General features: G+C 39.9%; 1 protein-coding gene across 15 annotated transcripts in view; it reads left to right on the forward strand.

The window, feature by feature from the left end:
* Nucleotides 1-27,905, forward strand: part of APBB2 (amyloid beta precursor protein binding family B member 2) — a 171,215-nt gene that overhangs the window by 67,666 nt on the left and 75,644 nt on the right. For 9 of the 15 annotated variants that reach the window (XM_039550370.1, XM_039550367.1, XM_039550368.1 and 6 more), the window contains one exon: nucleotides 8,595-9,395. In XM_039550370.1, coding sequence (XP_039406304.1) covers nucleotides 8,595-9,395 — 801 coding nt within the window. Of the gene's footprint in view, nucleotides 1-4,520; nucleotides 4,590-8,594; nucleotides 9,396-27,905 lie in introns of all 15 variants that reach the window. The other 6 variants (XM_010401754.3, XM_010401756.3, XM_010401760.3 and 3 more) reach the window with 1 other exon arrangement.

The following is a 27,905-nucleotide window of genomic DNA, read 5'->3' on the forward strand; positions in this document are numbered from 1 at the left end:
TGCTGTATTCTAGTACTATAATGACGTTGGGTACTGTAATAATACTGTAGGGTATGGCACTTTTTGTCATCTCTTGGCATTCTGTCATCTTAAGCAGTACTGTAACACTTGGTTTATAAACTGTTGTATGTTTTGAAATATTTCTGATTTGTCCTGTTGAAGTTTGGTTGAAGACAACATGTAGCTTTGCAGGGAACTTTCAGCCTTGCTGAGATGTATGTCTTTGTGTAATGAGCCTTATTTTATTTCAGCCTTTGATGAAAAAATGACTAGAAATGTAGAGAACCTTTTTTAGTTTGATGTACCCTGAGCTCTGTTCCGTTACTGGAGGCAAGGAATATGTGGGTAGGACATGTGAGTCCAATTTTCAGACAGTTTTAGCAGATGTAGTTAAAAGTGGACATATATACTAACCGTACCGAGGTGAGATACAGAATGTTTTTGATGTACGTGGAACACAAACAATCTTTTCAACATGCAAAATCTTAATTTGCTTTTCTTGAGAGCCTTGATAGTCTCACTGTGCAAAATCTGTCACTCTACTGCTCTTTTCTGTGACTGAGACTTGGACTTTTTATTTTTAGTCACTGGTCTCAACTAACTGTTAGCAATTTGAAATTATTTGCAAACACTTAGAAATTAATGAAATTATATGTCTTCTTTATATTCATACTTTTGATAGACACATACTTTCATTCTTTATTTCCATATAGAGTTGTAGAGTGTCAACTGAAAGATTGTTTTCCATTTTTTTCATTTTCAAATTTTCATCTCTAGAGTCTAATTTGATGTTAAGTACAACTTTACAGTAAAGAGAAAACAATTTTTGCTGTAGAATGCTCTTTCAAATGCTTTTTAAGATCTCAGCTATGAGGCAGTAAAAATAGGTGGCTCAAAACTATTGCTACCAGTCTGGGTAATCTGAGGATAAAAACATTTCGGATAATCTTGGTTGATAAAACTTTAATGTATAACTAGCCATAAATTTATAATATGTGGTTCAGAGGGCAGGTGCAGTTATAGCAGGTGAAATCATGATGCCAGGCCATCAGAAGTTTAAAATAAATTAGTTTAAAAAGGGAAGCTGAAATGTCTTTATTTATGTGCATGCATTTAGTTGTTCTTGGAGAAGCAGATTGTGCTCAGGAGTGTGCAGCGTTGTTTCTAGGCTTTGCAGGAGCAGGGAGAGTTTGCAAGCTGCAAATAGCAGGGCTGCAGACAAGGTGTGTGGGAGGTGGTTACTGATAGTAATCTGTTTAATTTTTATTTCTTTTTCCAGCACATCATCTGTGCTGGAACTTACCACCTGATAGGGTCTCAGTTAACATTCTACCTACTTCTCTTACTGGTGCTGTGACCTGTGCTTAGTGTCTTTCCTGCTTTTGGTGCCTGTGTCACCTGATCAAAGAGCTTGGGATTGGCCTAGTGCTCTTTCAAACAGCTGGAAGGCTGGTGCTGGACCTTGTAGGTTTTCCTAACCCTGTTAAAGAATCGCTCATATTTTGAGTGGCTCTGCTTCCTGATTTAGGAACTGACAAATGATCAAAGTTAAATTCAAATCCCTGGTTTGAAATCAGTCTGAACCAGTCCAAGTCATTTTATGTGCCAAATCTGTGGCCCTTGATTCCTTTCTAATGCTCCATCAAGCATGTGTATAGGCTGCCTGTCCTACAAGGCATTTTGGTAATGTTTTTTCACGGAGACATCTTATCCTAACTTTCTCTTTCGTATGACAGTTTGCTTTTGTTTTGGTATTTCTGATCAGCTTTGATTACACATTGTTTACCTTCAGTCTTGGAAAGAGATATTTGTGGATGACACTTGAGATTGAAGCTGTAGAATATGGAAGTCCTCCTTGCTTTATTGGCCATCTCAGTTGCAGAAATTCAAGTTACAGTTTCTGAGTTTGTGTGCCTGTTTAAGGGAGAATGACATTTATGCTTGTGCCCTGTATTAGCATTTATAAAAGTAGGGCTATTTGTAAATTAGCAAATAAGTCCAAAGTGCAATCTTTATTGTAGAGATTGAGTTAAAAAAGCAGAATGTAATGGCTCATGAGTTTAATTTAAGCAATGGGATTAGAAAAATTACAGCCATTTACTTAGCAAATGTCACTGTGAATGTATAGATCCAGTGACAGAAGGTCTTATTATCTGTGCTCACAAGTAGCCGACAGATAAAACACACTCCATCTTCTTGCTGTGACAACACTGGTTTTGCCTACCCGACTGTTCCATTCTACACATGGGGGGAAATCTAATTAAAGGGAGAAAATTGAATTTGGAAAAGACTTAGCATGCCATCTTGTTTTTTCCCCCTCACTAAATGCAGAATTAGTCACTATGGCATGTCACGGCTATACCTTATATAAATGAAAGAATTGCTCTTTATTTCTTAAAGTGGTACTTGATTTCAGAATACTCTAGTAGTACAAGATGACCCACATTCTCTGCAATATAAAGTTTCACTCAAGCAGTCAAATATACACTGATTATTTAGATTTATCTATCTTAATAAAAAGAAAAGTACAGGAACAGTGGATTTAGCCAGCTTCTTTTTGTCATTTATATTTAATTTTTTTATTATTTTTCTTTTTCCTTCGTATCTGTTAGAATCAGATTCTGAGAAGCATCTTGTCTTGTAATTTTTTGCTAGATGAGGAATTTGGCTTTGTGGGAAGGGGAAAGGAAAAAAATAGTAAATGGGAAGGCATATTCAATTTGAGTGCTACAACGCATTGCAGAATCTGAAGGTTTTTTTCCTCAATTACACCATATAAAGACAGATCAGCTTTATGGATTCCCATTAATAAGAGCATCACTGGAACAGAAACAGCACTGCTGCTAGGGTGTTGCGGTCGGTTGGCAGCATGATTAGCTCTAAAAGGAGAAATGTCATTATTGTGGCAGCAGGGGCTGGCAGGGTGCCTCTTGGGGATGGAGGAGCCAGGACAGAAAGCTGGTTACCAGATGGTGATTTCAGTAGGACTGGGTGAAGCAGGAAATAGCTGGAAATGGGAGGAGCTGCATTTAGCAAGCAGGTTGAAGTCCTGATTTTATTCTGGTGTGAGAACAGATCCAGGGTGGAGTAGAGAGGGCAGCAATGATTCCCTGCTTGGGCAGGGGTGTTGAATTTGATGATCTGGAGAGGTCCTTCCCACCCTCAGGAACTCAGAGATTTGTGTGGAGGAGTCTGCAAATAGATTTGAGAGCACCATGTGTGTAAGGTGTTTGCAGCCTTGCTCGTTTCCTGCTCTTGCATTCCCCAAACTGCTCTGTCCACCATCATAATTCGCTTTCTGGGCTTTGCTGAGCTTTCTCTTTCCAGCTTCCAAGCTCAGTCCAGCAGAGATGTCATTGCCAGAGGGAGCAGCCAGAAGAGAATCATCAGCTGTAGTCTCTGATCACACACCACAGCACTTCATCTGAGTATTTTTCTTCCTTTTCTGTTCTGAAAGGGTTAGGTGTCACCTGGAATTTGTGTAGGTATCTAGGTAAGAAGAATCAGATGACATTTGGTACTAAGAAAGCTTCTAGTCTCGATTCTGATTTCAGCTAATAATGTAAATCTGGAGTTTATTAGGATGCTTTTGCCTGACATCTGTTTAACTATTAGCTGGTTGTAGTTTTAGAATGAATGTTTTAACATCGGAATTCACCCTTTGAGGTGAAAGGAGTTAGCTGGTGCTGAGCTGCAGTCATTGTATAATGAAGGTGTTCTCTACAGCTGCTTAGACTTTAACTAGAGCCCAAGTGTACAAGACCTGGGGCTGTAGCCCCATGGCATGAATACGTCATTAAATGTACTCAAGAGATATCCTTGCAGAAGGGAAATCTGCTTTATGGAAAGGTTTGTATAATTTCTTCCCTCTGTTTCCTAGATGCAGTGACAAAAATAGTAATGAGTACCTTGTCTCTCACTCTGTGTCCTTCATCTCCAAACCAGTGACTTTAAGGCAAAATGGTTTAGCTATGAGAAGCTGGCCAGGAAAGGGTCCCATACTGGAACTTACTGCCTAGCTTTCTTTTTGTGATTCCCTCCTGTGGGATCAACCCTGCATTCTGTGCTTCTTAATTTCATATGCTAGATCTCATTCTGCAAATTTTCGTGGGAACCTGCCTTACTGCTATGTTTTCTTTTCTTTTACCAGTGCTGCTGTGGTTTCCTGAGTAAGCTGTAGCTGAGTAATTGGGAAAAACCTAGTATTTTCTAATGTATTGAACTTTTTGCTACAGTATGTTGACTAAAACTGGAGAATATTTTTGAATTTGTGCTCCTAGTAAAGTTGTACATTAACAAAAATGTAATAGTTATTTTTACTTACATGTTCATTTTTCTGTAGACTAGCCTCTCCCATACTTTAATGACTGTCAAATATCATTGAAAACTCAAAAGATCCTCACTGTTATGCTGTGGGCTTTATTTAGAATGCTTAACATCTCTCAGGAACTTCTAAAATGTGGTATTTTTTCTTTTGTGTTTTCCTTTGGTTTTAATTCTTAAATGGTCCCTCTTTTCAGATATCAAATTATAATCTATTTCCTGATGCATTGCTGACGCCCCGCGAGCCATGTCAGAAGTACTTCCAGGTCAGATGCCCTTTAAAAGATTCTGCTATGCAAATATGTGAAATTTTCCTCTTATTTTTCTTCTTCTTCTTTCCAGGACCATATTTCACTTCCATTTTGCACTTACACATGAAAAAGGGCAAGCACTTCCTTTCTTTTTTAACTGTGCCTTTTTGAAGAAACTCTCTATTCAGCTTTTTTAAGACCTGCCATAGATCATACGACGCAAAAAAGTCATTAGATGGCAAAGACAAATCGTTCATGCACTATTCTTTGTTTGCAATGGCATTTTCTCTTTCTTTCTTCAGCTCTGTAAGTTTTATGACAAGATTAAAATACATCAATAAAAGCCATTCAGGTAGTAGCGTTATTTGTATTATTATGATCCTTAGAGAATTGGCACTACTCTGCATTAAACACATTATAGTGGTAAAAGTATTTTAATCTAGATCTGTAAGAATGTTAAAAGTCTACAGTTGAGGCTGGGAGCTCTTTTAAAAAGTAAGCAAGTCAAAACCCTTAATGAATTGCTATGACAGGTCTTCTACCAAGTTAAGTGCTGTCTTGAAGCACCAACAATTTAACATTATTATTATTCCCAGTAACGATAATTTCCTAATTATTGTTAGCTTTTCACCAGAGTAGAATATTTTTTAGAGTAATACCCTACTTTTACTCACTTAAAACTTACCAGTGTTCCCCCACTTTAGCTGAGATATATGTATCAACTCAGTGATTCCTGATCTGGTTGTCCATTTGTGTTTGCTTTCCAGCAGAAGGTAGAGGAATTGAAAATTGGGTGCCCTGTGCCAGTAGCATTGTCGTTGCTGGTGGCCAGGCAGCACAAGGAGCTGTCTGAGAGGGGGATGGAGTCCGCCTGTGGAACCCTGGGTGCAGGAACCCATGGTTCCTGCATTTTATTGAAGTTTTTGTGCTTCCTCTGGGAAAAGTGACGTGTTTCAAGCATCACTGTGTCCTGTATAAAGGAAGAGGGACAGGCTATCGCTCTTCTTCCTTACGCTGTTCTACTGTGCAAGCTTTCTTCAGTGCTCTTAGGCATTTACTTGCATTCCAATTTTTCTGGTGCTTTAGTTAGTCCCAGTCTCGTAGCAACTTCTACCCTTGAGATGGAAGATCTGGCCTTTCCCATCTGTATTTCTTCTTCTCTTTTTGCCTCTCTTTCTCTTTCCCCCCCCCCGCCCTTTTTCTCATGTCTATATCTGCTTCCAAGAGCAGAGGGAAGCCGGCTGCGTGCATGCCAGAGGAGGCTCTCAGCCCCTGAGAGAACAGCCTGCTTCACTCTGTGCACACCTTGTGCTGCTGTTTGCCTGTTCCTTGCTCATTTGATCATGATGATTTGATCAACAGATCACCTGAGATGGGGTCAGGAGGGGAAATGGTGTCTAGTGAGAGGTTTGTTTTGACATTTTTCTGTTCGTGGTCATACACCAGCCCAACTTACCACCCAAGTCACAACCACTACGTGGGTCGCAAAGACTCCTTGGCTTAGTCGTTGAACAGCGTGCCAGTGTTCATCAAACCAATGGAGAGTCTTTATGAAGCAGATTAGTCAAATGTAATGCATTTTGTTGCAGTGTTTCCAAGGGCGTTTTCTTAACAATAGTTCTCAGCAATGAAACAATAACAGCAGGGGACAGGCTACAGATAAGCTGGCAGGCAAATGCTTAAGCTTTGTCTAGGAAGATTATTTTTAAAGAAATTTGTTCAGTAACAAAAATAGTGGCAAACATTGCATGAAGCAGCTCATTTGTAACAAAGGAGAAAAATAAATTTCAATCTTGTTCCATATTGTGGTAATTGTATTTATTGGTGAAAACCATAAATGCTTGTTTTAATTTGCTGAAGCATGAAGTAAAATATAATCTAGTGAAATCCCTAGATACCATGCAATTCCATAAATTCTAAAGGTCAGGCAGTGGCAGGGGAAATTATCCTGCCCTATTACTTTACTTTTTTTTTGTAACTTTCAGGTTGTCAAATTTTGAGTGATTCAGAAAAGAATACAAAGCAGTGAGTTGATATGTATGATATGTATATGTTGATGATATATATATATGTTTCATGTAAAACATTTTGGTAACATCTGATCAAATGCAACCTTGCTTACATTAGACCTGGTTGGTTTTAAACAAGATCCAGAAAACTATGTGTACGTATATGATGTGTTTATCTGAGAAGTAATTTACATAGTTCCTTTAAATTTTGTGATAGTTGTGTTTTAAAGTCTCATGTGGCTAAAGCTGAAATTGCTCACAGGATGTTTGTTAGCTGTTACCTAAGATGATGGCTTTTGCACGGTGTGCATGGGGTGATCCATCTTCTAAAGAATTTGCAGTTGGTTTAGACTGACTGACTGGGGCTTGAGAAGTTGGCAAACATGAATAATTGTAAAATTCAGTTTAAATTCTGTTTCTAACAAGCTTTAGAAATTGTTCTTCAACAGCTGGGTGGGTAATTCAGGGAACAAAGAGTATTATTATTTGATCTGCTTGGTTTTAAGTGAACCAGAGTGATGTTTGCAAGTGAGCAGCTTTGACAGCACATCAAAGAGGAGGGAACACTAGCAACTGTGCCTGCATTTAGGTAACCTTGTGAAGTGCTCCTTTTCCCTCTGTTTATGTATTATATGTTCTTTTAAAACCCATATATTTAATCTCTTGTAAATCTGTACAGCAGTCAGTTCTGTCATATATCAAATATAAAAAGATGCAGCACAGCTCAGCTGGAATGATCTGTCATCAGCTAGCTCAAATTACAGCTTTTCATTCCTGGATAAGCTCCAGATACCTTTTTATGTGCTATATAAGCAGTCAGTGATATCTGAGAATTAGGAACAACAGAAAGGGTGTTTCATGTTGTGGCAGATGGGAGTGATTTATTAATTGGTCTCTAATTTAGTTGCCAGGTATCAAACAACAGTGACTGCCACAGTAAATGAAGGTGTTCATGGAGTACTTGTGCAGATTGGTGGAGGCCATAAATAGACCGTACAGGAACAAATTACAGTTTTTTAATTAGTTTTGGGTTTCTTTATCCATATTTTGATAATTTTTAATAGTCTAAAAATCTGTTCCCTCAATAAACTTCATATTTTTTCAAAATATGAGCTGTGACCCTGGCTAACAACAGCCAGAAACTTGTTTACATGTAGGCAAAAGAATGGTATTATTTAACAGTGTAGTGGGTGTGCTCTGCCCTAGGATGTATGTTTTACCCTTTGTGAGCTGTAGAAATAGTAAGGCATCTCTGGAGCCAGCCCTATTTTTAAAGTTGATTGAATTCCACCAGGATATTTTGTCAAGGGATTTCTTTTGCCTCCCCTTGGAAATCAAATACACCTTTGTGAAATAATCTTCTGCTCATATTCCCTGACCCTCTACTTCCAGTCTCTAAAAAAAAAAAAAAAAGAAGGCAGAAGGGTAGGGAGGGGAAAGACAGAAAGACAAATAGCGGAGAAAATGCAGGTGTTGGGAGTCACCAACTGACCAGCCAGTCAGGCTTAGCACTAACAGCACTACCCTTAGATGAAAAAGAAGCAGCATCTGTCTGCAGCCTGCTTAGAAATATCTCAAATTTCTGCTTCCTAGTGATGAGCACTTGAGGAATTATTTCGCTCCTCACTGGAGACAGAGGGGAAATACTAAAATAGTTATGGTAAGGATGATAGTGAGAGTCCCAGGCATTTGCAAAGGGCATCTCTGCTGTCCCAGAGCCTGCCTGCAACAGAATCAGAAATTAAAACTCTGCCCTAAAACTGTCCTGTATAGGGTCAAGCTTTCCACTTTTTCTCATCTATGTGGTCCTGATGATCTCTCTGTATGTTTTTCTGCCTCTGTTCTTCCTTATTTAATAGCGAAGCTTTTGTCTTTTCTCTTCCCCACTTAGGTTGTGGTAATTTTCCTCCTGTAAAACAATTACCCAAAGGGCTACATGCCTTTACCAGAAGCCCTAGCAGAATGATGTATATAATGAATGTGTTTCATGTCTGTTTCTTTTGCTTTTCAGTCGATTCTGGTGTGGACGCGCTGGCAGTGTTTATGGCAAGCGGCAGCACGACGGACGTTGTGAACCGCAACAGCCCCGCCACCCCGCCCAACACCCTGAACCTGCGCTCCTCTCACAACGAGCTTCTGAATGCAGAAATCAGGCACACAGAGACCAAGAACAGCACTCCTCCGAAATGCAGGAAAAAGTACGCGCTGACTAACATTCAGACAGCTATGGGTCTTTCCGACCCAGCAGCTCAGCCCCTTCTGGGGAACAGCTCTGCCAATATAAAGCTGGTGAAGAATGGAGAAAACCAGCTCAGGAAAGCTGCCGAGCAGGGACAGCAGGATCCCAACAAAAACCTCAGTACCACTGCAGGCGTAAATGTAACTTCTGAGAAGTTTGAAAGCAATGAGCCGATCCCGCAGGATTCCTCTGGCTGTGAAATATTACCCTCACAGCCAAGGAGGACCAAGAGCTTCCTGAATTACTATGCGGATCTAGAGACATCAGCTCGAGATCTAGAGCCGGGTTTTGTTGCAATGGAAGATAAGTCTGCACAAAGCAACAGCCAGGCTTCTACTATTATTGTCAATGGGGAAGTCCTGCCGCGGAAACAGAACAAGATGCCAAGCCCAGAGGATGGCCAGGTTGCCACAGTGTCATCAAGCCCTGAGACAAAGAAAGATCACCCAAAAACTGGGGCCAAAACAGACTGTGCCCTCCATAGGATTCAAAACCTGGCCCCAAGCGATGAGGACTCCAGCTGGACCACCCTGTCCCAGGACAGCGCCTCGCCGAGCTCGCCTGATGAAGCAGGTACGCAAGCAAAGGCTCCTCACAGCCACTGTTTCAAAAAGGCATTGCTTTTCTCAGCTGGTGCCAGGAAGGAGAGAGGTGGTTCAGCAGTTTCAGTGGAGAAGTGGATTGTATCAAAATATAAGCACTGGCCTTGCACACAGCTGTTTGTCTGCTAGGGAATGCTTGGAAGCTTCCTGCTTGATTGTAGCCACTTTAAGAGAGGCACCAGCAGATGCCCTATACAGGGTCCTAGAAATATGCTAACTGCACCTCTTGCTAGTTTATAAATAATTGCTCTTCAATAATCAGTGGGTACATGTTGTGAGAAGAACCTGATTGTCTGGAGATGCTGAAAACTACTGATAGCTACCTACATCCAACAAAAAAGCTTTTCTGAATGATGGTTTTTAGGTTCAGTGAAGACTTTTACTTTTCTAATGCACAACTTTGTAAGTGTGCCCACTCCATCCCAGTCATTTGATGATGCTCCCGATGTGCCGACATAGGTAAAGAGAAGCCCTCCCAGCTGGAGAGTTGTGCAGTGAGCCCTGGTGGTGTCCATCCTGGAGGTCTGTGGTTTTGGGCATGGACAGGGCTCTTCACTGCCACTGCATCTGGGGTAGAAGGAGAGAATCGTGTGGGGTCTTCGCAGCTCAGTGTTCTCCAACCATTGCATTTATGCTTCAGTAATAGATGTTAGGGCCTAAGCGAAGAAAGACGTTTATCTAGGCGGAAGAAAATAGGCAGTAGAGTTTTAGTCATATGACTTCTGGGAAGTGAAAAAATCCCCCAGTCTTGAGAACAGTTGATCTATAAAAGAATGTAGTCCAGCAGATACATGGGGAATTAATAATGTTTAATCCAGAGATTGTATTTAGCACTTCAGTTTATGTTAGAAATATGGTTTTCCTGAGAAGACACTGTTGAAAATAACAATATACTTCTTTCAGGGCTTCTGAATTGTTTTGTCTTTCTCTTCCCACTCTTAACAATATTTCATTATTCAAATCCTGGAAATCTGAATGTTGTTTTGTGAGGTATTTTTGTTGTTTTGTTTTTGTGTGTTTTCTTTTGGAGTTGTATAATTCAAAAACCCTGAAAATTTTATTCTAAATCGGTTGCGCTGGGAATGCATCATTGTTTAGACAATGATGCATTGTCCTGAACTCTCCTTTGGGCAGGATACTTCTATGTGTGGTCTAATAAAAAGGTGTTTCCAAGAGCCTTGACCTTCTCTCTGAGTGAGGAGGTCAAAAATAAGTAAAACTCAATTTAAAGATACAAAGCAACTGACTTATTTTAACAAATGTTAATGTTGACAAACAGATATGATAGAATCCATTAATAATGGGCACTGAACACCACAAGCACAGTACAGTATAAGAAATGTGTTTTGAGGAAACTCTTCTTTCTTCTCCAGGGAAATTAGCTATATGTACATCTTGACAAGAACTACATTGACCTCAACTTTTAGATAATTTTATGAGTGCTTTCAGCTATCTAACTTCCTTTCTGAGATTCAGTACTTAAAAAAAAATGAGCCTGAGGTGATTTTAGAAGGAGAAAAAAACCTATAGTCAGCAAAGCAATGGGATGTCATTGAGATCTTAGCACATGCCAAGCCCTAATGGGTTTTCAGGCAGCCTTCCTAGAGACAGGCAGTGACTTGCTGCCAGAGCTGATTGACACCCAGCACTGCAGGCAGTCCCCCAAACAAGCAAGCTTGCCTCTGTTGGCCTCAGGCACTGCATCTCCTCTGGGACCTACTGCATCTATCCATCTGCATCCTCTGTCATTTGGAGAGTCTTATAAATAACCAGACACCGGCTCCAGGTGGCTTTAATACTGCAAATGGACCAGAACTGGGTTCAAATCACGGGGAACCCTTCCTCCTTCTCTCTCAAGAAAATTTCCTTAGTCTAGTTTTCAAAGGAAACACATCTTGTGTTATTACACCATCTACCTATTCCTTCTCTCCCTCTCTGTGTATTCACCAGTGTCACCTGGATGAATTTGCATGTATTCATTGTATGAATCTGTGTGGTGCAAGCAGCAGCAAAGCACATGCCCCAGAGCCCAAACCTAGGAGAGAATGAGGGTAGTGTTTTCCGTTTGTGGCTTGCTTTTTTGTTTGCTTCTTTGCTTTTTGTTAAGAAGTTCCCCAGAAGGCTATAGAAGGCAGGCACATTTCTTAATCTTTGTATCACCTGAAAAAGAAATTCAGTGGAAAGTTATTCTGCCACAGTAAAGTGCAGTGCTCTGTGTAATAATCTGATGAATTAGAAATGAGAATTCTTCAGGTAATAAAAAGAATTCTCTTTGCCTCAAAACCTACAAGAAAATTGGAATTTGCTTTTGCTTTCTGTTTTACATTAATCTAAATAAAACTCCCTCCTTCTAGAGCCAGGAATATCCCCATGATTAGGAAGGTCCCTGAGATGTGGGACACATGGTGCTAGAGAGCCATGGATGTTTCTTGCTCTATGCCAGCCACCCTCCTTGCTCTCTTTGGGGTTGTGGGAGGCTGTGCACGGGCAGCAGCCTCCTCGGGCTCCCTGGTCTCTCAGCCTTTGGGTCACATGATGCCTTGTTTCTCCCTGGTTGAAATCAAAGGGGTATTAAAACCATGAGTGTCCTCTTTCTCAGGAGTGCTGCTGCTGTGTGCAATTGCAATAGACCAACTGCCTGTGCGCTGCTGCTCTCCGAGCGGATACGAGAGGGCAGTTTAATGGCTGGTTACAAAGGAATGAGTTCAATCCAGTGCAGAAATGGCAGCTGTGAGACCAGCCCTTGGGGATCAGGAGTGTCACTCCTCTAAAGAGAGCCTGGTGTTCTGAAATAACAGCATGTCTGAGGAGAATAGCCCTCTTAATACGATAAAAATTACAGTAAATCATGAACTAGTCAGAAAGATTTATAGCAGTGGTCAATTCTGACTCTGATTTTAACCAGCATCTTTGACCAAATTAAAATGGATGCCCTCTTAAAAGCACGATTATTCCTCTGCAATACCTATCTGATACAGACAATAAGTCTGTTATTTGCTCAGAACATGTTTTCTGTGTTCCTGAGTGGGGAAAAAGATCTATACACTAAAAATACATTAAATTACATTGTGGATTAACACAGGTCTTATAAAACGAGAGAACCATCTATACAGTTGTAGGGTTCCAAGTAAACACCCAATTTTCATCTTTTTGGGAATAAGAGTCTCTGGTTGACAACTGTGCATCCTAAAGGCTGACAACTTTTAATATTGAGCTGTTGGATTTTTCTTAATCCTGCATGTTACTGATAACCATGCACTCAAGAACAGTGCATGTTTTATAGTCTCAGGCTTGAGCATTTGCTGACTGCTTATGAAATAAGAAAGGTGACTATTGCTCTATATCCCCAGTGTTTATGTAGGTAACATTCTGCATGTGAAGTAACTAACTGCATGTTTGTCTCTTATTTAGCCATCCCTGTAAGAAGATTTTAGGGTCAGTTTAAAAGAAATAAAACTTCAAGGGCAGCACGGTTACACAATGTTCACGGTATCAGGATCTACTGTGATCTACTGGTAGAAGGCCATAAAATAAATTGTACTTGACAGTAAATTGAACTTGAAAGATGATCCTCTCAAGTACACATTGCTACTATCATTTGCACAGGGAGGCTGCTTGCTGTGTTTAGGCAGTCAGGTTGGTTTTATTCCATGATTCTCAGTGGAGCTACCTAAATCTGTATCTTGGATGCTCAACTGCTCTGACTTGAAATCTAAAGATTCCACAATTAGGAGTGTTAATCAGCACCCTTTTGAATTGGGATAGATAATAAAAATGGGTATGTAAAGGTGAATTAATGTGCTTAAATTCAGGAATGGCAGAATAGATGTTTTACACATCAGCAATTAGCATCTTCTCCCAAACTCTGTTTCCAATTACCAAAATTTGGGACTATAGAAAAGGTTTTTCAGAATGTGTTGTGTGGTCACAGTTGCAGTTTCATACTTAACTGTTTGCCAAAAAGATAAAGAACAATTCTTCAGTTCATCAGAAACTATGCTACCTTAGTAAAGCGTGTAATTCCTGATCCAGAAAATATCATAGTGCTGCTTTGTATAAGTGCAGTACTATGATTTTGAGCATGTTAAAAATGAATATTTTTCTATTCAGTAAAATGTGTACTTGTGGGATAAACAAATGCCTGCAGGGCCTGCTCCTGGAACATGTGGAATACCTGTGTGGGAAAGTAAAAGGTGGCAGTGGGGGGCAGAGGTGGTGCCAAGACAGCACGGGGAAGTAAATGCCAATGTCATACTACTGCCTGAGTAGAGTAGTTCACAAGGTGCCCAGTGCATTGCACATTTCCCCTAACTCCACAATGCACTTTACATGAATGTGTAATGTTAAGAGATATTAGGACATGCTTTTTGTGTGCTCTAGCAAAGTGGAAAACTCTTCTGAGCATCTGTAGGGCAGGCTCAAGTTTCAGGAGTGGTGAATAACTTAACCATGTCAAGTACTTAACTTTACAAACTGTTTTTGGAAACTTTTCAAGCTTCTGTAGTTTAGGGATGGAAGTGTGTAGTTCTGGATGCTGCATGTCCTCTCTGAGGTAGAATGCATCTTGTTGGAAAAGCTCTTCTATGCCTAGGATTGTCAGACGGAGGACTAAGCAAAGAGGAAGGGAAAACAAATCACAGAAAACAGAGAAGGTAATGGGGAAAAGTCAGGATCCTGATTTCAGAGGGATGATAAGGCAGGAAGTTGCACAGAAGAAAAGCCAAAATAAGCTGATAGCAGACAAACCAGCTCTCCTTAAGAAAAGGAAAGTTCCCAGTTCATATAGCTGTTCAAGTAATAAAAAATTATGACCAAAATCGATCCAGTAAACCTCTGCCTCAGCACTTCTGAATGCTGCATAGAAGTTGGGCCAAACTTCAATTCACCTGATTGATGCTTTGAAATGGGTATAGATATCTCTAGGGAAAGGAAGGGGAAAACAGTATTACCTTTGGGAGGACACTTTATGTGCAAGCTGAGAACGAGGTTATATTCTTCTAGATGGGGTCTGTGTGCTCTGAAGATCTTTGCAGCCTATTTGGATGTTGTTTGTCATCTTCTAGGCTCCTGTATATCAGCTGCAGGAGGTGTGGTAGAGGAATGGTATCACCACTCAGCAGAATGAGTCTTTGCAGTGGCCCTTGAGCTCTTCAGGACCTTGCAGTTGCTGGGCTAGCAGTGATTCACCAGATGTGCAAGCTGGGGATGGCCAGCACAGTTTGGGGAGTTTCCTGCTCAGAAGATGTTCCTGCCTTTTTGCACTCTGCAGAGTGGAAGTGCAAAGCCTGGGCCACTGCGGTTGTTCCTGTGAGCACCTGCTGTGATCCCAGCGTCGGGCCCAGCAGTGGTGAGCTGGTCTCCCCATTGCTCTCAGAGGAGAAAGCTGATGGGGGAACAAGTGGGTTGTGAAGTGGGGAAGATGGGTTGGAAGATGGGAACACGACCTGAAGGGGGAAGCAAAGGGAGAGTAAATGCAGCTGTGGAGATAAATGAGAACTTGGCACAAGCTGAAGGAGAGCTGGAAGCAAGCAGGGATGTTTGTGGACAGTAGGTTAGGTAAGCAAGGCTAGCACAAAGGCGATGATGACAGTAAATCAGATGGACTGATTTTGACAGCAGAAGTGAGTACTGGGGATTTTGCTTGTGCTGGGATGTTATTTCACAGAAGTTCTAAAAACTTGAGCACAAAAAGGGGAAGATCTGAGTTATTTGATACTGAAGTACTGCTAAGAGAAAGTCAGATCCTAGTTCAGGCCCCTGTGGAAGGAGATGTTTGTACAGTGAGGGACACAGACTTAAATCCTCCTCAAGTTCCTGCCCTGTTATGTTTTCAATTGGAGGTATTTCTTTTGATCTCCTCAAGTTAGAGGCTACTTTAGACCCCAGTTTCTCAGTGCACTGGTTCCTCATGTGCTGAATTCTCACATAAGTCAAGCATTAGCTGATAGAAGTTGAATTCAGCTTTAATTAACAACATGGGTTTGGCTGAATTGGGGTCGTGGGTCCCTTGAGTCACAATCGTGCTATTGCAAGTTATGGTATTGGACATACAGCAACTTATAGCATGTACCACTAAGACATGGAATAGATGGTGCTGCAGGCAGCCTTGGGTTCGCTGCTGTTGCATCAGGAGGAGGTGGGTAGATTCAGAGCAGTACTGAGCATCTCCATGGGCCAGAAGAGGTGTTGTGTGATACAACTTGGCATGCTGCAGAGACCCTGCTCTGAACTCGGTCCTCGCTTGAGAGCACATGTATGGTCCCTGCCTTAAGGGACATGAAGCCTTTTTTAAGCAATCCCATGAAAGCACTTATATTTGCTGTTAAGACTCGATTGCTTCATTTTGAGAGCCCCTGGGTACTTAGGATTAGGCCATAAATGTCCAATATCTGGATGCCACAGAGCTCAAGATAATGACATTAAGTGGGTTCCTTGTAGTGTCTGGATCTGGTTTCCTAAAGCCCAGCAGTGTGTGTCCTTCGGCTTGCATGGTAGATTTATCCATGATACTTTGGTGATGAGAAGTCCTTGGGGGGACTCCAAATCCAAAGCATATATTTTTGCTTCCTGCTTATAGTGTCTCCGGGGCATTTTAATCCATTTTTTATGGTGTTGTGTTACAGGGATTGTTTTTTAACTGCTATTTGTTATGTTGATTATTTTATATGTACATAATTTGATACACTGGACTAATTTATTACACAGTAAGACTACTTCAAGGCTTTTGCTTGAAAATCATTCTCAGAACTCTTCAAGAAACTGTTTCTTAATAAAACTATTTTGACCTAAACAATAACACAGTTTAACTAAATACATTTTTCCTATTTTTAAATTACTTTTGAGTTGAGATTCTGCAGATCTCAATTTAAATTTTAAACACTGCATCAGTTATTAACTCAGACATCATTGCAGGGGACTGAGAGAGGAGTAGCACTGTCATAATCCACAAGTAAGGGCTTTAACTTTGTTGAGCACATTTCTTGTTTGCACATAATTGATAAAATACTCTAAATCTAGGGTTATTTACTTCTTGGAAGTCAATTTTGGGCACTTCTCTGAACCTGAGAAATTTTTAGTAAGGAACAAAGGACCCCATCCCTCCTCCCCTACTCAGCATGAAAGCCAAAAAGCACAACTCAGATTGGCCAAATTAATTTTAACATTAGAATAAATTCCCATTCAGACCTTAATTTAATTTTACTTGTACTCTGTAAGAAAGAGACAGTCAAGTTATCCTGGTCATTTTGGCTGACATGATTCTTGGCTTTGCTTAAATTATTGATTATAGCAAGGGGAGGGACTTTGCAGTGGGAACAGCACTCACTAATAGAAGCCTTTCACTAAATCAATTTCTACCATTCCTGCAATGCACCTTCAGGAAGTCAGAGGTTTACAGCTATAAGAAGAATTTTGTCTTCGAAGAGCAAACCTTTGCTTTAGATTTTTTTAAACTGTTCTTGTTTATACGGGCAGCTGACGAAAAAAAAATCAACATAAATATATTTTCAGGGGTTATTTGCAGGATGAGGGGCTGTTCTAGTTCAAAGTTGAACTGATTAAATCTTGATTTGATTGTCATCTAAAGACTTGTTGGCTGAAAGTACTGTTTCTGTACTAAGCAGAGTCAGTCAGAAAATACATCAGTGCAAGCTGGAATGAATTCAGTAGAGGATGGAGCGTGTGCATACGCTGCTGAAATTCGTGTATAGCCATCTCTCTTATTTTCTCTTGGCTTATTAGAAAGTGCAGTCATTTATATGGTCAACACGTGGTGTTTCCTCTGTTACATTTACCAGCAGTTGAATGGGGGTGGCTTCTCTTCCCTCCCATCCAAAGTACCATTCCTCGTTAGGCTAATTAAGTAAGTGTCTGTTTAAGCACAGCAGTGTATTTTCTCATATTTGAGTTGGAGATGCTACACAGAAGGAGAGTATGAAGCTGTTGGGACATGTATATAGCAAACTTAAAGGATGCTGGTAGCAGATCAGTACACGTTGAACTATACGGGAGCATCTAGTAACTGTAAGTAACACTTCTATTTTAATTTTTCATTGGTTGACAGTCACTTAGGCCTGGATACTGAATGCAGTTATTTTATCTGTTAATAAAAATTCTGCTCAGTGGAAGATCAGCTGGTATCTGACAGGTTAGGTTGCAGCAGTATCTTTCTGAATGCTCATTATTTCAGTAGTGAATTGACAAATGATGTTTTATACTTGTGATCCATAGAGCTCGAAGATCTTTACAGGGATTTAAATACATTCAAAACCAGACTTTTGTTTTCTCCTTTACATATGACAAATTCTTCCCTGTATTTTTCTTGCAGTCAAAAGGAAGAAAACCAGTATCTCTAAACAGTGTATCAGTGGTACCCCTAGTCATTCCCTAAAGTTCAAGGTAAAGGAACTTCTGCAATACTGAGTGTGGGTTTGGGGGTTTGAAATGTGAGGCAATTTACAGCCAGTATTGAATTGAGAGCTGTCAAAGAATGTTGACAAATATCTTGGATATTTTGTTTTGCCCATCTTGCCAGCTCTAACTAAATAAATTTGTCGAGGTAGAAAAAGGATGTTTTATTGGAAAGCTGATTCACACAAAACCTTTACACAACTTTGGGGAACTGTAATTAAATAGCACAACTGTATTTGCTCCTTACGGAACAAACTTAATAATAAGGAACGGTGATATTGTTTAGCTTTTGTAAAATTACTGGAAATTTAGTTCACTTTTTTCTTTTGTGGGTAAGCTAGCATTGTTTGTCACACTCTAACTGTAGCAGAATTTCAGGATGACATTTGGTGTTAAGCTCAAATTACCTTATTTTTCTTTTGTGCTTAACTAAAACAGAATAATGAGTCTCCCTTTTTTGCCCATGGAGGCTGTCAGCAGATCAACTAAGGGACTTTGTAGTTTTCTGGTTACGTAAATTTCCTTTGGTTGATTGTGCTGAAACATAACCAATGCTTTTTTTAACAAAGATATCTGAAAAGTAGGAAGATGACGTCAGAGCAACAGGAGTTTCAGGGCTAAGCTTCCACTGGCATGGAAGAGGAAGTTTATTTCATTTTTCTTACAGGATTGGTTTTTTCCCACTAAAATGGGTGTATTAGGCTCTGTTAAATTATATTGCCTACAGGTATTCAGGGTAAGTATAGGAAATAAGGCTTTTATGCAACATCAGAATTAATGTATGATCATTAACAGAAGATTTATTTTCTGTAGTTCTCTTGATTTCCTATCACAGGTGAATTCTCTTTCAGAACTATACTCCAGATTTCTATACTTTAAATATATCAAGCTCCTCTTTCCTAAGGTTTTCTAATCCTACAATTACTTTGCAGGGAAAATGCAGCTTCTTAAAAGAAGCTACCTTAGGAATAGGGTGACAGTGGAAGTTTCCCCATTCTCTGTTCTCCCAGTGGCTTCTGTCCACATCCACTTTAAGTTTCAAGAAGCTGGTCCAGAAAATAGTGGGGCATGGTCCAGTGTACTCAACACTTCCTGGAGGAAATCACCTTTTTTTGGTGGATAGATGTCTCTGACTTGATGGAGGCTGTTGTTAATCTGGGACAAGCTTCAGCTGTTCAAAAATAAAACCAATTGAGTAGTGACTCTTCTTAGTTGTAGTTTTCCAGGAATGATGCAGAAGGGTGGATTTTCTCTCCACTGGAAGTAGGTAGAGATGTTATCTATGTGTTCTACCAGTGTTTGAAATTCACTACTTCCAAATTTTGCTAACATCAGTTAGCAGTAACTGTTAGACATTATTAAAAAAAAATCCACAGATAAAATGTACTGATTTAAAAGTTGCACTCCCTGCAGACCACACTTGAAAAACACTGTAATAGTAATTACTAGTTGTATTTTTAGTATTCAAGTGTACAACAGAAGTTTTATTGTGGATGAAGGAGCACATCTACATTTGCATAGTAGATCTCTTTTTTTTCCTCTGCAAACCACCCCATCTGCAGACAGGGCAAATGGACAGATCAAACATTGGAAGTAGAAGGGAGGGGCAGGAGTTTTCACATGTTGCTCCTTTATTAGCAATACATTTTACATCCTCATTTTAATTGCACAGGAATACTTATAGATATGATGCATTTATAAAGGCTACAGTAGAGATGAATAACTTCTTCAATATATGCCAGTAAACCAATTAAAAACAAAAGGAAAACAAATATAATTTTTTCTCGCAACAAATACACCTTGTCCCCAAATGGGAGTCTAAAACCAATGTGTATTCAAAAGCAAGAATAAATTACAGGCCATTGTTTATCTTTTAGGGTTAAGCTTTCATTTTAATTTTGTTTCTTCAGCTTTTACCTTTTTTTGAGAGGGAAACATGGGAGATTCTGTGGCTTGTAATGAGAGGATTTTTGAATATTTGTTGATTTGGTTTAAGTGGACAAGCTGCAATTTTCCCAGGATTCCAGGAGATAGGGAGTTTAAAAGTTCCAGATATCACAAGACATAAAATGGTAAAAATTTCTGTCAAAAATGCTGAAAACAAGTGTGAGTTCACAAGAGTAGTATTTCATTCCTACAGTGTTTTAAAAGTAAACTTTTTGAAAGGAATGAGCCTTGCAGCTTGAATTCTGCAGTAATGAACAAATCAGCTATCTCATTTGGTAAAACACTAAAAGTCTTTTGGTGGGATGTGGTTTTATGACTGCTGATGGGTAAGGTGGTGGTCAAAGTTTAGAAGAGAGAGAAAACTCTTTTCTCCTTCTGGTAACACTACTACAAAAGGGTCAGTGTGAAGGCCACCAGATTGGATTGTTTTGACTTTTGGCTTATTATTTTACAGGTACTATGTCAGGATTGTGTGTTTTCCTGGCCAGTTTTATCTGGGCTAATTCTATTTTCAGGTGGCAGGATTCACTGAGAATTTGTTATCAGTGCATAAACTGAATTTCTGGCTAGCATCTTGCTTACAGTATGTCGCTGTCATCTTTCTACTTCTGAAATTTTCTGTAATGCAAATAATGTAAGGACAGTGAGACTGTAAACACTTGCTGACACAAGAGCTTTTTTGAACTCTAGTAATTGTCATGTAAAAGCGTGTAGTGTTAATTACCTCTCCACAGCAGTTGTCTCTGCACTAATCACCAGACAGATCTGCTGTTAGTTAACTGTTCCTCAGTAGTTCAGCGATGTTCCCCTTTCCTTATTCATACAGATATTTAAGACCAACTCTTATATTTGTCTATAAATAAATTTATATTTGTTAAATGGTGATGTAGAATTTGGTATAAAAGTAGTAAAATCTTCCTTTTGGATACATGTCAATGTAAAATGGAAGGGGACAAATGTGCAAAGATAATAATATTCAGGCTCATAACTCCTGCATTTCTATTGTCATATGAGGCTGTTCTGTATCTCAGAGTAGGAAACTGTGCGCCTTTGTATTTATGAGAATAAATTTATTGTGTATTTTTCTTCTAGGAATATATATCTATATTTATATATAAATCCCTTAGAGGAAGCTTGGATATATTGGTTTGAGAGTTCTCACATGAGATGTGGCTTTTTAATCTGATCCAGTATAACTGCTGTGGCAACTTTAATCAAAGTCTTTCAATAATGTTATTAGTTCCACTATTTCCAGTGTAAACTACTGTAGTAAATGGAAGGCAGAGCTTTTACAAGAGTTATGAGAGGTTACATTTCCATGTTGTACATCACCAAATGGCCATATACAGCAGACCTTAGGCTCATGTAGTTCCTAATGGGTCAGTTCTCCAACTGTGGTCAGTAGCAGAAACTTACTGCTTCACTAAAAACAAAAAACAGGGCTAGCATAAAGTGCTCCTCCCCCTATGGTATCTTTCTCACTTTCAGTAACTGATAGTTTTAGGACTTTCAGACTTGAAAGTCATTCATCTTATCTTCTTTAATTGCCCTTGATACATTTTTCTAACATGAATTTGTTTAATCATTTTTTTTCTCATTTGTATTTCTGGCATCCACAACATCCTGTGACCAAGAGCTCCATAACTGAATTATGTATTACATGAAAAAGTATTTCCCTTTGTTATAAAATTGCTCTCCAATAATTTCATTTAGGGTCTATTGCTTTTCTGTTTTAGAAAGCAGTAAATAACAGTGAATGATGATTTCCTTTCCTTGCCTGCTTCCCACCATTCATGATTTTACAGATTTCTCTGACATCCTCCCCTCCTCCCTGTCATTTATTTTCCAAGCTGGAGAGTCCTACTTCACTTAGTGTCTCTTCCTGCAGAGAGATTTTTATCTGTCTGTCTTTTCCAATTCTGCTACCTCCATTTCTATAGTAGGGCACGTGAGGTGCATGCACTAGTCCTGTAGTAGTTCAATCCTACATTAAAACTGTAGGCATAGAGACTTTTATCTTGATCTTGGTTCCTAACGTATAACTTTTTCAACTGCCAGTGAGTACTAAAATGCTGACTTCAAAAAACTTGGTGACCTTGATTCTTCCAGAGTGGCAAAAGGTAATTAATTATCTGCTGTTGTATATGAGGATTTGAAGTAGCAGAAGAGTAACAGTGAAGGAACTTCTAAGAAATTGATAAAAAAGAGGAGATGGGCATCTTTGTCTGCAGGAGAAAACTGAAAGGTGAAGGTTGTACATTGAAAAACAGCTCTTGGAACTATGTGTATCCTAATCCTGTAGGATCTATCTGTGGTCTTTTGTTTTTGCACAGCAACAAAGGTGAATAGAAATCCAGAAAGAGCACTCTTCTCATCCTACATGATTGGTTTTCCATCTTTCCAAGACCACCTGCAGTCCTCTGGCATGTCCACAAATTGTAAGGTTTCCACCAAAGATTAGCTACTGTTTTCAGCTGGGGAAAGGATCATTCTGTTGCTTGTGCATCTCGTTTTACTGTTTGTGACAACATGTGATGACAATCAGCTGTTTGTGGTGACAAACATCTTTGAGATTTCTTTATACCAGAAGGTCTTTTCCCCAGTGCTTACAGAGCTCAGTGGCTTGTGGTTTATCATACGCTGGAGATTTTGTCTGTTGATTTCCTGTGCTTTGGCATGCTTTATTCTTACCAAGCAGAATGTTTGTGTTCAGGGATATTCTATCTCAGGGTTCACAATAAAGACAACTTCTCAAGTTGTGTTCTGGGTGTATGCATCTTTAAGGGAAATTTATCCTCATTTTCAAAGCATCCATTTTGTTAATGGGCTTTGAATTAATGTGGTGCTAATTGCAAGTGAAATTGTGTTGTGGTTCTGTAGAATTTTAAAATTAATCCCTTCATTTTTCTCTTTCAAATGCTGTCTGGCATAGGACTCAAGTTGCTGTGTCTTGGGTTTGTTCCTGGCTACTGTTTGCTAATGTAGACTTCCCAGGAAGATCTGGCCCAAAGTTATTTTTTCTGAATTTTCTTCTAATTCTTGCTACTGCTAATATCAGAGATACCTTTTGTATCTCCTTAAATGCAGATTTTTAAGTTTAGCTTCAATTACATATATGAATCCACTCTGTGAAAAATATAGAATTTTAGTGCTGGAGTGCCATGAAGTAGATATGAGAATGAAAATAGTGATATTTCTAATGCTAGATGGATGCTTTCAAAGATGATTAACATCTTTGAGATTTCTTAATACCAGAAGGTATTTGGACAGTATGACTAAAGATTTAATCACAAATTGATATACCAATGTAGTGATGTGAAATACTTGAATAAACTGCAGGGCTGTGAGAGACCCCCCTGTGTGCTGTCAGCACGCTTCCCTCTCCACGGCAGGTGAGGCACAGCCAGCTCCCCTGGTGCTTCCATCTGCTGTCAGAAGCCCCCGCTCACAGAGCCTTCCCGTTGTAGATGCTGTACACTGCACTTCATGTATGGCTCTATGCATTGTGCTGAAAAGGCTTACTTCAACTGAAGCAAAATTACTTTTGAAAAGGTTAAAGTTGTTTGGTTGTTGGCTTTTTTTTTATAAAAAGTCTCCAAGTTTGAAGGCTGGGAGGTGAAGCTTGAGTTCACCATCTTACAAGGCCTCAGCGTGGGCTGGAGCTGCCCGTGGTGCCCACGCTTCTCCCTTAGTGCCTCTCTCTGCAGGCCGGCCACGGGGCCAGTGTGCTGCTTCCTAGGCTTGTGCAAAGCTTCATGCATATGCAGCTCTAACAGAATGGATTTTACCATAATAAATTCTCCCATCCCTTCAGTACTGTAGCAACATGAAATTAATTTGGAGATGGGGAAATAGTAGGTCTTCAGCTTCTATGTTGGAAACAAACAGGAGCCTTCAGTTTGCTCTCTAATGCACATTTCACTACAGCTTTAAAGTGGCAAACTGATCCATTATATAGATTGTTAAAAGTCACATTCCAGCTTTTACTGCTAGTACTTAGTTGACCAAGTTTTGCCATATTAGAAAGAGCAGTCCATACTGTAGGATTGAAGGGGGGACTCTGATGTGTAGACGCACTGGAGTGCAGTGGCTGATCCCTGTGCACCGTGTGTGATTGTCTGGTGCTTGGGTGCAGGGAGCCTGCACAGATCCCAGGGAGTACCTGGAGTCTGGGCATGACTCCAGGAGAGTTACTGAATGCATCTCAGACCTCTCCTCCTACCCCTCCCTGGCTTTGTTTAACACAGGGCTTGCTCTCTCCTGCCTCACAAGATTGGTGTGAAGATAAAGCAGTCATTTTCATGGCATCCTAGAGCATCTGCTGCACTGTGTGAGCCAAAGGATGCACAGAGCTTGCATATGAGAGGAGAAATGACTGTTCTTGCAAACTTTGCTTTTTTTTGTGAAGTAAAACATTTAATTTCAGATAGTAACTCAGATTGTAATTCAATTTTATGTTCTGTTTTCACTGAATCATTAAATTCAGGAAAAGGTTTTTCTAATGCATTTGCACAGTGCTCTAAATGAAGCTGTCAAAGGAAAGCAGCTTTAGTCAAGCCACCAATTGAATTGTATGTCTGTGCCATTGGGCAGCTTGACTGGCTTTTAATTAGCCAGTCATATGCACAAAAACATTAATGAGTACATCCCTAAAATTTCAGACTATATCAATATTTATGCAGGGTATTCTCCAGAGAAGTGCAGTCCTTCCTTTCTCTACATTGACTCCTGAAGTCAGTAGGCCTCATTGTATTTTAGATGAAAAAATTACCTTTGCCCAATACCTGACTTTTAATGCAAGTATTTTTTATGCAGTTCCTTTTCTAAAATGGAAAAGAAAAAATGGTGACTGCTAGTCAGATTCTTTCTTCCATACTCTGTCTTACTACTCATGTCATTTGGATTAAAGAGGCACTCACTGACATCACCAACCCTCAATTTAAACTATTGAGGATACAATAGAAATAGAATAGAGTGGATAGAAAGCTATCTCTCGGTTCAAAAAAATGGGATTAAAAGTGTGGAGTCCAACCTTGTTGCCATTCTTTAGTACCAGGGATTGATGGCAAGTGTATTGGAGGGATTAAGATCTGTTCCTCTGTCTTTCATGGCTTGTATCAAGTTAAGTAGCACTAGCTACTAGCAGAAAGTGTAAGGGAGATGGGAACCACTTGTGTCTACAGCCAGTCCCAGTAAAATGGAGAGTTACAGGTTGGGAGATGTTGAACTCTAATGTTTGAAGCTTGTCAAACAAGAGTGTTAGTTGTAAGTAAAGCACTGTGGTGCAGGACTTCCTTTGTGGAGAGTTGAAGCTGTTGAGGTGACCCTACTGCCATATGCCAGACATTGGCACAACATCCTCTCCTGCTCTGCAGGCATCCATTGTCTTGAAGGCAGAAGGACATCTGTGTTTAACTGCTTTTTGGGTCAGTATTACAGACTGAATCTTTCTGTTTAGTGTGAAAATTCCAGACTATATTTGTTCATTGCTCAAAATTAATGGTTTGTTCTGTGGATGGTTTGACACTAGCATACCGATTCACTTTGAGGAGACAGGAGAATCAGACTCTTTAAGAGAGAAATACATAAATCCAGAGCTGCTATCAATGTGATTTTCCCAGGTTTTCTAGGAAATGCTTGGCTGCTGTTGTGACAGATAAATTTTGTGAAGGGAAGGAAGGCTGGACTCCATGCATATGCACATTTGTTTTCCCGTGGTGTGCTGTGTCCCTGCCACTGCGACACTATGAGTCTAGCAGTCCCTTGGTGGGGTGGTCATTTAATTCTTCCTCTTTAGACCAAACAAAACCCTGCTTCTGAAACAAGACGGAGTAGTTAAATATGTTATGAACCTAGAACAGGAGATCATATGCTGCAGTTCTTCTGTCTGTGGGGAAAGGCATGGGAAGAGGAGATACTATGCAAGAAAAAAAAATCAGAAAAGCAGATGCAGATTGCTGCTGCACTGGTTTAGCCCTGAAAGTTAACTTGCAATAACATTTTTAGGAATTTTCTAATGATGATAATGAAAATACTGCTCTTAATGAATTATTTGCTGCTCAGAGTCCTTCACAGTGAGGACATCCTTTGGGTCACAATCACACAACACATGATCACAGTGGATTTAGACCAAATTAGAGGTATACAGTCTGCTGTGTTTTGGACTCCTCTTTAAGTAAAAGCTTTTGCCATCTAGTGGAAGGAATAGAGAACTAGCATTTCGAATAAGCTAGAAACCCACTTATACTGGTTGTATTCTTTACTGTGAGGGTGAGAGCACTGGAGCAGGCTGCCCAGAGAGGTTGTAGAGTCTGCTTCTCTGGAGACATTCAAAACCCACCTGGATGCAATTCTGTGTAACCTGCTTTAGATGTACCTGCTTTTGCAGGGGGGTTGGATGAGATGATCTCCAGAAATTCCATCCAACCCCACCCATTCTGTCATTCTGTGTTATGCAAAATGTATTTATAAGCAGCAGATCACTCGCTAGAACAGTAGCAAATTATTCTGACTGCTTTGGAAATTCTGGTAGAAATCCTCTAAGGTATTGGTGCACTTTGTTCGGATAGCATCTCATTTAAGCACCAAATTGGTGGAAAGGGCATTCATTTATATGCTGCCCTCACTTGTTTGGGACTCTTTTTCATTCCACCCTAGATGGTACCTGCTTATTTTTTCCTGGATATGAGGTTGGCTAGTATGCTTTGAATTCTGTGGTGGCTTCTTCCTCCCACTAGTGGGATGGGGAAGAGAACTGGAAGAGCAAAAGTGAGAAGAAGTCATGACTCACAATAATGAAAACTTACTAAGTGAAGAAAGAAATAATCTTATATAAAAAAGTGATGCAAACACTAGTACTAGCAGGCCAGTTCCTAGCCAGTTTGCTTGAGGCTGAGAACACAGATGATCTCGGCCCTATGCAAGCACTGCTCAGCAATAACTAAACCACTGGTATGTTTCCAGCACTTGTTCTGGTCACAGATGTAATGTCCAGTACCTTACAGGCTGCTAAGAAAAACAATTAACCCAATTCCAACCAGACTCAGTATATCTTCTTAGTTGCCCAGCTCTGCTAATGTCTATCAGCATCCTAATAAGGAGATTGAGATCTCATCACAAAATAGAGTTTGTGGACAAGCCATAGGATGTGTCTCCAGTACAGCATTCTCAGGTAGCAATTCATCAGCTTTTGCTCAGTCTGTAATTTCATGTTGTCACCACTGCTCCACCTGGCTAAACAGCCACCCTCCTCCAGATGGGACAGAGGCTGGCTTCTTCCTGGTCTGTCTGTCACCACAACAGCTCCCTTGAGACAGCAGTTCAGGTCACCTCCAAGTCTTCCTTACTTACTTTACCAGAGTCGCTTGTTTTGTGGATAGGTGTTTTTAGTTGGTGAACAGGCTAGTCTTCTTGTGTTTACTAGTTTTTTGCCCATTTTCCAGGAAAGAATATATAGACCTTTCCTCTCTGTCTTACTGCAGTACTTTTTCCTACTGTTGCTGCTGTTAATATCAACTCCTCTAAACGCAAGCTGTGGTGCTGGTTTCTCATGGCTTCACCTCTGGACCTCAGACTGTGTGGCCCCTGAGCAGACAACTTGGAGAGCCCAAAAATTCTCCCATTTAAGCAGGACAGCTAGTATCATCCATAGCCCTCATCCAGGGCTGTCATCAAGAGTTCTTCAGAGTCCCTCTGCTGAAACACTTGCCCTTGTTTTCTTTGGTAATTGTATAGTACTGTGGTCCTTTTATCAACAGCTTGGGCTTTGGTCATTGAAAAGGAGAAGAACGTAAGACAGCAAAACAAGTGTGTTTAGTTGCGGTTTTTGGGTTTTTTTCCTGAATGTTGACAAATCTGCTTTCCTCTCTTTTCCTTAAGATTAGTCATCTCTGCTTGAATGCTTCTTATGCATTAAATGTTATATGCTTCTTATACATTAAATTAAATGTAGTAACATTTATACAGCCAGACAAAGATCACATCTCATGAAAAATAAAAATAGTACAGGAGATTCATTCCACGCTTCCTTAGGATTTTTACAAATTCAGTCTTTTCTGACTATGGTTGATTTTACAGTTGATCAAAACAGCAAATCATTTTGGCACAGATAGAGTCTGGTTACATG

The sequence above is a fragment of the Corvus cornix genome, chromosome 4, assembly GCF_000738735.6.
Source record: "Corvus cornix cornix isolate S_Up_H32 chromosome 4, ASM73873v5, whole genome shotgun sequence".
NCBI lineage: Eukaryota > Metazoa > Chordata > Aves > Passeriformes > Corvidae > Corvus > Corvus cornix.